Source organism: Cebus imitator, unplaced genomic scaffold (genome assembly GCF_001604975.1).
Source record: "Cebus imitator isolate Cc_AM_T3 unplaced genomic scaffold, Cebus_imitator-1.0 Scaffold21, whole genome shotgun sequence".
In the NCBI taxonomy this organism is placed as follows: domain Eukaryota; kingdom Metazoa; phylum Chordata; class Mammalia; order Primates; family Cebidae; genus Cebus; species Cebus imitator.
This window is the reverse complement of record NW_016107336.1, coordinates 4646706-4656324: the sequence shown is the minus strand read 5'-3', so window position 1 is coordinate 4656324 and position 9619 is coordinate 4646706. Positions and strand designations below refer to the sequence as shown.

General features: G+C 45.8%; 1 protein-coding gene across 2 annotated transcripts in view; it reads left to right on the top strand.

Annotated features, from left to right (window-relative positions):
* KIF13A (kinesin family member 13A) overlaps nt 1–2374 on the top strand; it is a 225297-nt gene extending 222923 nt beyond the window's left edge. For both annotated transcript variants that reach the window (XM_017521644.2, XM_037736015.1), the window contains one exon: nt 824–2374. In XM_017521644.2, the coding sequence (XP_017377133.1) occupies nt 824–844 (21 nt within the window). In that variant the 3' untranslated portion in view covers nt 845–2374. The remainder of the gene's footprint in view (nt 1–823) is intronic.
* Nucleotides 2375–9619: the final 7245 nt, after the last annotated feature.

The window sequence follows — 9619 nt, the reverse complement described above, 5'->3', positions numbered from 1 at the left end:
AAAAAAAAAAGAGTGTTTGGATACCGGGCATAGTGGCTCATGCCTATAGTCCCAGCACTTTGGAAGGCCAGGGCAGGAGGATCACTTAAGCCCAGGAGTTTGACACCGTCCTGGGCAACATAGCAAGACCTTGTCTCTACAAAAATTAAAAATATTTTAGACTTAAAAGTTTTTGTTACATTGGTTTTAATAATTTGTTTTGACGGTTTAAAATTTTTTCTGAGAACTCTAAGTTGGACTTTTGTTCAAACCCCTGAAATGACTTAGAATGCACATCTAGAAGTAACTTTTGTTTTCTTTTTTGAGATGGAGTCTCACTCTGTCACCCAGGTGGAGTGCAATGGTGGGATCTCGGCTCATTGCAACCTCCGCCTCCCCGGTTCAAGCGATTCTCCTGTCTCAGCATACTGAGTCGCTGGGATTACAGGCACAAGCCTCCACGCTCGAACTAATGTTTTGTATTTTTAGTAGAGAAGGGTTTTCACCGTGTTCCCCAGGCTGGTTTCAAACTTCTGAGCTCAGGCAGTCCATCTGCCTCGGCCTCCCAAAGTGCTAGGATTACAAGCGTGAGCCACCATACCCAACCTCTTTTTTTTTAACTTTTACTTTGGGTGTTGCTGTCATTACTTTTCCTAGAAACATCACCTCAGGGCTTCTACAGTATGAATTCCAACACTGGATTCCATAATAAAACCAATCCTGTGAATCCTTTTAGGAAGAGCTCCTTTCTTGTAGTGGGTGTGGAATGGGCTGAGATTGGGTGCTGTAGGTGGGGTAGCAGGTAGGGATGAGAAGCATGAACTCACCAGCTTCTGCATTCCAGGGAGACACGACCTCGAGGTAGGAGCGGCAAGCACCCCCTCCTCAGGCCACAGCTTGGCATCTTTGTTCACCTGGTCATCTTGGGCAAGCACCAGCTCCATCTTTAAAACATGCTGCCATCCAGCTGGACCTCAGACCAGAAGCTGGAGAAGCCACGCCGGGCACTTCCTGGGCCACCTCCTTTCCCCTCCCCAGTGGGAGAAGCAGCACTTTGTCACTTGGGTGAATCAACAGCCTCTGCTTTTTCCAGAAAGCAAGAGAACTGAAAATCCTGGATTAGCTAAGTGACAGTATTTTTGTTTGCACTTACTACACACCTCCACTGTATAGAAACCTCTACAGACTCCAACAGACTATTCTTGTACAATTTTAATCAGTTCTTACTGTAGAATCTGGAGTCAGTGCTCTAATCTGTTTTTTATAAATAATATATATTATGTATATGAAATGTCTATCTATAGTATGTCTGGAGACAGACAAGGCTACACACTAAAATGCAGATAAAGGTGATTTGTAGAAAATTATAAGGTACTGGACTTTGTTACAAAGCAACTTGGGCGATCTCTTATACATGAGCAGATGAAAAATGTTTTATTGCCTAAGAATGAGCTTGCAAATCCCTCTTTGCAGAAAAGGTTATAGAATGCTGTTGTTTATAACCAAAGAACTTACATAAGACGACATTTTTGCTGTCCACTCTTTTGTGTGAACATGTATGTTTGACTGCGAGTTTGGTGCCATAATTCCCTTGGCTACCAAGCCACGTGCTGCCGTTCTCTGTCCTCTGTTTCATAAGCACACTGAGAAATCTCACAGCTATATTCTTTGGTCTTCCACCTGCCCCACCACCTGCTGACTTGACATTGTATTATAACCATTGACAGTGACTGGGGCCCTGACTCCACAGATGCCTGGACCATGGCTCAGCCCAGCCGGGCAGGTGGAATGAAGAGAGCAGTATTACTGTAAGAAAACACAAGGACAGCCAGGAGTCGTGGTGGGGTGGGTGGGGTGGGGGGTGTTGATTTTCGTGTGTTTTTGTGTGTGTGGTTTTGTTTTGGATTGGTAGGTTTCACTGTGGTGTGATTTTGCTGTTGTTATTTTGCTTGATTTTGGAAAGTGCTGAGGAGATGGACTGAGCTCTGATGTTCAGTGGTTCATGCTTTACCATGTTTGCAGGAGATGATCGAATACAGGTGACCCGGCTGTCGTGTCTTCATTTATAAAATCCTCCTATGAATGGGGACATTGAAGGATTATGTGTATGGAAATTTTTACAAAAGTCCTTTCTGTACCTATTTGTAGATGCCTGTATAATCAGTCTGGATGTACAGCTATAAATGTGTTCTGAGCGCAAGACAGAGAGAATGCGTACAGCCTGCTGTACCTTTTTTCTTTAAGTTCTTCGAGCTGGTAAATGAGTAAGACATTGGAAACCTTAATGAAAAGCTGCTGTTCATGATTTGTGTGTATAGTGAGCTGACTGTAGTATTTTACTATTGTCTGTTTAAAAAAAAAAAAAAGAAAAACTGTAATTTATATCCCCTTTCAACTTTATTGTGTTTAATTGGTACAGATTTCTGTGTGTGTGTGTGTGTGTGTGTGTGTGTGTATGTGTGTCTGTGTGTGTGTGTGTTTTAGAATACAAACTGTGTAATTCAGATTTTAAAACACCAATTCTTTGTCTTTAATAACCCTGCCATTAGTTTCACATCTGATGTACCATATTTCTATGTGTGCATGTCTCTGTAGTGTTAAACAATAATAATATCAGCTAGCATTTATTGGGGGTCAACTGTGTACTAGGCGCTGTTCCAAACATTTGATATTCATTATCTCATTTAATCCCCACAGCAACAGACCCATAGGTATTATGGTCATTAAGTGTTTGACAAGTGGAAAACTGAGGCAGAGATGTTACTGATGGAGCCTTAGCAAAGCCAGGATCCAGGCCACACTTCTCTTGTCAGTCTCTGTGTTCAGCCTGATGGCATGTCACGGACAGACGGGCCTCTTGAAGGGAGAACTGGGCACCTCCAGAGGACAGAAGGGCGTGGTGAGTGTCACAAGTTCCAGATGGACCAATCCCATTGCGATGGAGGGGTGGGTATTTGGAGCAGGTAGGACGTGGCGTGTTATCCCTGTTCAGGATGCCCAAATCTTTACAGCAAGTAGCAGTACCCTGCCAACAGTAAAATAGTGGCTAAAGGTAGCTTATTATAAAAATCTTATCTAAAAACAGAATTATTTTTGAATTCTTACAGAATTATTACAGAATCTTTCCAGAAAAATCTCAGCTGTTCACAGTAGCCTTTCTGAAGTTACACAGAATTAGATCTAACTTGTCCTGGACAGAAGGGTGCCCTGTGTAGACTTCCATGAGAGAGGGGAGAAGGGATCCAAAGAAACCCCAATGCTTATTTGAATTTTGGAGAATGGGTTTAGGAAGAGGAAGGCAGCTACTTCATATTTAAATCAAAGATGACAACTAAATGTATAGTTCAAGAGAAAATGAACAAATCGTCATTCCCCTTGCTAATGTGAGACCACTGGTATTCAGGTCAGTGACATATTCATCTGTTGTTATGACTAAGAAAAAACTGGGTTTAGGACATGTTTTATTGGATAGTTAGAGGTGTGTGTTTCACAGTTATTTCCAAGATACAGTAGTACCGGTGTCATCACATTTGTTGGAAGTTTTTTAGACACACATTTTATCATAACAAAAATACAACCTTGTGTTTCTATGGCACGGACTTATGGGGAGAATAGCTGTTTATAAAAATGCCTTTGGGGTTATGGCTGGAGCTATGTCCACTAGCACAGGAGTGGGAGTCATGGGGACCATGCAGCATCCTCGTCATGTCCTCCTGGGGAGAGGAAAGGGTCATTTGGAGCTGCCAGTTTCCCTTCCTGGGGGCCTTTGGGAGTTCAGTGAGAACTGGAAAGAATTTGCTCAAAGGGAAACCAGAAAAGAAACAGCTCCTTACCTAAAAATTTCATTTTGCCTTGGTTGTGAGTCCTTTCATTAAGAAAGAAATTCTGACCAGGTGCAGTGGCTCACGTCTGTAATCCTAGCACTTTGGGAGACCAAGGCAGCTGGATCACCTGAGGTCAGGAGTTTGAGACCAGCCTGGCCAACATGGTGAAATCCCGTCTCTACTAAAAATATAAAAATTAGCTTGGCATGGTGGCACACGCCTATAGTCCCAGCTATTTGGAAGGTTGAGGCAGGAGAATCACTCAAACCCAGGAGGTGGGGGTTTCAGTGAGCAGAGATCACACCACTGCACTCCAGCGTGGGTGACAGAGGGAGGCTCCATCTCAAAAAAAAAAAAAAGATAAGTTCCATATGTCACATGATTCAAAACTAAAGAATGTAGAGCCTGAAAAAAGATAACAGCTGGGAGTGGCTTCCTTGGGAAGAATGTCCTCTGCTAGACTGACTATGTCCTCTGCTAGACCAACGTTTCTAGGCACTACCTTCTTTTTTTTTTTTTTTTTTTCTTTTTTGAGATGGAATCTCGCTCTGTCACCCTGGCTGGAGTGCAGTGGTGCAGTCTCTGCTCACTGCAATCTCTGCCCCTCAGGTTCAAGCAATTCTCCTGCCTCAGCCTCCCGAATAGCTGGAACTACAGGTGCTCACCACCACACACGGCTAATTTTTGTATTTTTTAGGTTTCACCATATTGGCCAGGCAGATCCCGAACTCCTGACCTCGTGATCTGCCCACTTGGCCTCCCAAAGTGTTGGGATTACAGGTATGAGCCACTGTGCCCGGTCCTGGCACAGCTTAATTATATCTTATAATTCATTTTCATCAATAGCCAACTTTATTATCATAGCTTCAAAAGCTGATCTCCCTACCTCTAACCCCTCGCTTTTCCCATTCTTCATATGTGTCTAGTATGTAGAATGTCTGTTACATGCATTATTTCATTGAATCTTCGGAAGAATTTGTAAGATAAACATTTTCATCTCCATTTTATAAACGAAGAAAAGAAGTTTGAGAAAATTGCTGAAAGTCAGACAGTAGATGAATTGCAGCACCAGGCCATAAGTCTATCTGACTTCAAAGGCAAGCTCTAGGCGGGGAGGGGTGGCTCACACCTGTAATCCCAGTACTTTGGAAAGCTGAGGTGGGCGGATCACTTGAGGTCAGGAGTTCAAGACCAGCCTGGCGAACATGGTAAAATCCCATTTCTACGAAAAATGCAAAAAATTAGCTGGGTGTGGTAGCAGATGCCTGTAATTCCAGCTACTCAGGGTGACAGAGCAAGACCTTGCCTTAAAAAAAAAAAAAAAAAAGGCCGGATGCAGTAGCTCACACCTGTAATCCCAGCACTTTGGGAGGCCAAGGCAGGTAGATCACAAGGTCAGTAGATCGAGACCATCTTGGCCAACATGGTGAAACCCTTGTCTCCACTAAAAAATACAAAAATTAGCTGGGCTGGTGGGGGGTGCCTATAGTCCCAGCTACACGGGAGCCTGAGGCAGGAAAATCCTTGAACCTGGGAGGTGGAAGTTGCAGTGAGCTGAGATCGCATCACTGCACTCCAGCCTGGCAACAGCCATCTCAAAAAAAAAAAAAAAAAAGGCAGGCTCTAGTTCTATTAAACCATCCTAAGTCCAGCTTGATTTGAGTCCAAGCTACCTTTTTGGTTCTACTTCTTACTGATCCTACCCTCTTTCCAAACTCACTGTACTACTTTAATATCTTTTTAAATTTTTTTTAAATTTTAGACAGTGTCCCCTCTTGCCCAGGCTGGAGTGCAGTGGCATGGTCATGGCTCACTGCAACCTTGTCCTTCCAGCCTTAAGTGATCCTGCCACCTCAGCCTCCCAAGTAGCCGAGACCATAGGCACACGCCACTATGCCCAGCTAATTTTTGTATTTTTTTGTACAGACAGGGTTTCATCATCCTGAGTAACACAGTGAAACCCTGTCTCTACTAAAAAATACCAAAAAAAAAAAAAAAAAATATTAGCCAGGTGTGGTGGCACATGCCTATAGTCCCAGCTACTCAGGAGGCTGAGGCAGAAGAATCACTTGAACCCAGGAGGCAGAGGTTGCAGCGAGCCGAGATCGTGTCACTGCACTCCAGCCTGGCAACACAGCGAGACTCCATCTCAAAAAAAAAAAAAAAGAAATGAATATGTGCACTCTCAAATTAGGCATCATTCCAAAACAGTTGTAAATCAGTTGATAGGAACTGAGGCAGTGTTTTCTCTCTCTGCCAAAGATAAGTGACCCCAAGGAAAGTTGCCTACGCCAAGTTTTGTCACTCTCTGTTTTGCCTTAATGATTTGTTTATATCCTTTATGTGTACCACAATGTGTAATTACAGCAGCTTTACGGCATATTTTGAAAGTTGTTAAGGTAAGTGTCCCCTTCACTATTTTTTCTTTTTTGAGACAGGGTCTCACTCTGTCACCCAGGTGGCATGAGGCTCACTGCATCCTTGACCCCCGGGGCACAAGCAATCCTCCCACCTCAGCATCCCCGGTATTTTTGTAGAGACAGAGTCATGGTATGTTGCCCAGGCTGATCTCAAACTCTTGGGCCCCAGTGATTCTCCTGCTTTGGCCTCCCAAAGTACGGGGACTATAAGTTCAAGCCACCACAGCTTCACTATTCTTTTTTAAAAACATTTTAACAATTTTCATGCATCACACTTTTTTTTGAGATGAGGCTCTGGCTATGTTGCCCAGGATGGACTCAAACTCCTGGCCTGAAGCAATCTTCCCACCTCGGCCTCCTGAATAGCTGGGACTATAGGTGTGTACCAACATGCCCAGCTTCATATGGTCACATTTTTAAATTAAATTTAAAATCCATTTGTTTGGTGTAGAGGGTAGTGAGGGGAATGTTGTCTCTGCTTAGAAACATGTTTTAATGAGCTAGTTGAGGTAAAAAGATGAAGCTCACCAGGGTTCACTGGGGCAAGCCAGTTTTTAGACATTATGAGATGACCACATGGAAAGTGGCATTAGCAAGATGACCCCTAGTGCTCATTCCTCCTACAGAGACAGCCAGAACAACAAATAAACAATGACTTTTTTTTTTTTTTTTGAAACAGAGTCTTGCTCCGTTGCCCAGGCTGGAGTGCAATGGGGTGATCTTGGATCACTGCAACCTCTGCCTCCCAGGTTCATGATGGGGTTTCACCATGTTGGCCAGGCTGATCTCAAACTCCTGACCTCAGGTGATCCACCTACCTCAGCCTCAAAGTACTGGGATTACAGGCATGAGCCATCACGCCTGGCCAACAATAACATTTTAATGAAAATAACAGAGTGCTGGAGTGCACCAGAGGAGTAGCCGAATCTCAGGATGACCACATCGAGAATGGAAGGAAATGCCAGGCCTCTACCATTCCATCTCCCAGTTGGGGTCAGCTGAGAACCAGCTTCCCCCTTCAGCAAAGAGGTATACAAGGGGATCCCAGCAACTCACATCAACTTTGGACACCTACAAACCTCACCACTGTCCCCTGTAGTCCTCATAGGCACTAAGCTCAGCTGAGGAAGCTGCCTGGAGTCCACACAGCTGTGCTGCCCCAAGAGAAGGAGCTGGCACTGGCCACTCCCGGCCCTGGTCCACATGCTGCTGCACTGCACCAGCCTGGAATTGGAACTATGGCTGGAGTGTGACTTGCTCTGTGGGCAAGTAGTTACAGACCCCCGCTCATCCCTGAAGCTAAATTGCCTTTGAACCACCCAGCCTGGTATCCCAACGTCCTCAAGCTGAAATGTAAGCAGCAATTATACCCTTCCCCATGGGGCCAAGCAGAGGTAAAGCCACTCCACCTACCCCTCCCCTTTTCTCCTCAGGCAGGAGCTAAAGCAGTTTCCTGTTTCTGGCCAGGCTAGGTGGCTCATGCCTGCAATCCCAGCACTTTGGGAGGCCAAGGCAGGTGGATTGCCTTACCTCAGGAATTCAAGACTGCCCTGGGCAACATGGTGAAACCTCATCTCTACTAAAATACAAAAAAAATAGCCGGGCATGGTGGCGCTGTGCGCCTGTAATCCCAGCCACTCAGGAGGCTAAGGCACAAGAATCTCTTGAACCTGGGAGGCAGAGGTTGCAGGGAGCCGACACTGTGCCACTGCACTCCAATTTAGGCTAGAGTGAGACTCTGTCTCAAAATAAATTAAAAATAAAGCTGTATACTGTTTCATGGGAAAACAGTACCTTGGCTGCTCAGGGCACTCATGCCTCCCAGTGCCTAGGTTCAAGCAGAACCCGGGATCCCAGGTAATGAACATTGTTTTGGCCACCCAGAATGATCATCACCCCAGTACCTAAGCTGAAACAAGTCTCTGCATTCCAGGGAAACAGTACCTAGGCTGCCCCCAGGCCTGAGCTGAACTGGCACATTGCCCCCACCAGGGAATCAGTGTCCTGGCCGATCTCAGCAGCTATGCATCTCTGGGCTGAGGTGAGGTAGGACCGTGCATCCCAGGCTGGGCTGAGACATCTTACCCTACGAGCCAGACAACTCCAGCACTTTGCTTCCCTGGGGCTGGAATGTCCCCCTAGTGTCTGAGCTGCTGAGACACCCCTCTCCCTAGAGAATAAAATCATGACTATGCTGTTCCCTGCCCCAAACTAGGTCCCAAATGACAACTGTGCTCCATTATTCTGGGTTACTTGCTGCCACTGCACCTGGTCTCACAGAGGCTGGGATACTGCCAAGCCCCACCATCCCAGGGTCTAGAGTCACTACTACACAGTGCCTCACTCCCTGGAACCTCAGTTTCCACTGAGCTCTATTGGCTCAGGTTCCTGAATTGCAGCTGTGCCCTGATCCCCAGACCCATACCTCTAGAGCACCATTTCATGGCCAGAGTCAGGCTAGTGCTCTGCCCTGTCCCCCATCCCTACTAGAGTTAGAATCACAGTTATAAAATGCAGTCCTGGGACTGGGTGCAGTGGCTTATGCCTGTAATCCCAGCACTTTGGGAGGCCAAGATGGGTGGATCATGAGGTCAGCATATCGAGACTATCCTGGCCAACATGGTGAAACCCCGTCTCTACTAAAACACGCACACACACACAAATTAGTTGGGCATGGTGGCACTCGCCCTTAGTCCCAGCTACTCGGGAGGCTGAGGCAGAAGAATCACGTGAACTTGGGAGGCAGAAGTTGCAGTGAGCTGAGATCGCGACGCTGCACTCCAGTCTGGTGACAGAGTGAGACTCCATCTCAAATAAATTAATTAATTAAATGCAGTCCTCTGGGCCCAAGCTCCTAGGGGGTACCTTAGGGTTGCAGATCCTAACTCTATGGGCAAGATACATCCAGACTTCCTACAGAGAGCAAACCTGCCTCCCAAGACCCGGGTGCCATAATAGGTTTGAGAGACCCTGGGATTAAGACCCTCATCCCACAGCCACTCCAAGCACCTGAACATGGAACGCACAGGATAGTAACAACCTACACTGCTGCCACAAACAGCCCATGGTTTTTGTTGTTGTTGTTGTTGTTGTTTTTTTTAATTGCTGACGTTGAACGCAGCTGAAAAAGCTGCACAGAGACTATAGCACTGCACCTATCTGGAAACAGAGTCACTACATCTTCGCAACTGGCACATTAAACTCAACTAGAGGTGAAAGTCTTCCACTACAAAATCCACTCCAGAAAGTTTGGAAGAGGCAGCTAGGTGTGGTGGCTCACACCTGTAGTCCCAGCACTTTGGGAGGCCGAGGCGAATGGATCATGAGGTCAGGAGATCGAGACCATCCTAGCTAATATGGTGAAACCCCGTATGTACTAAAAAATAAAATTAGCTG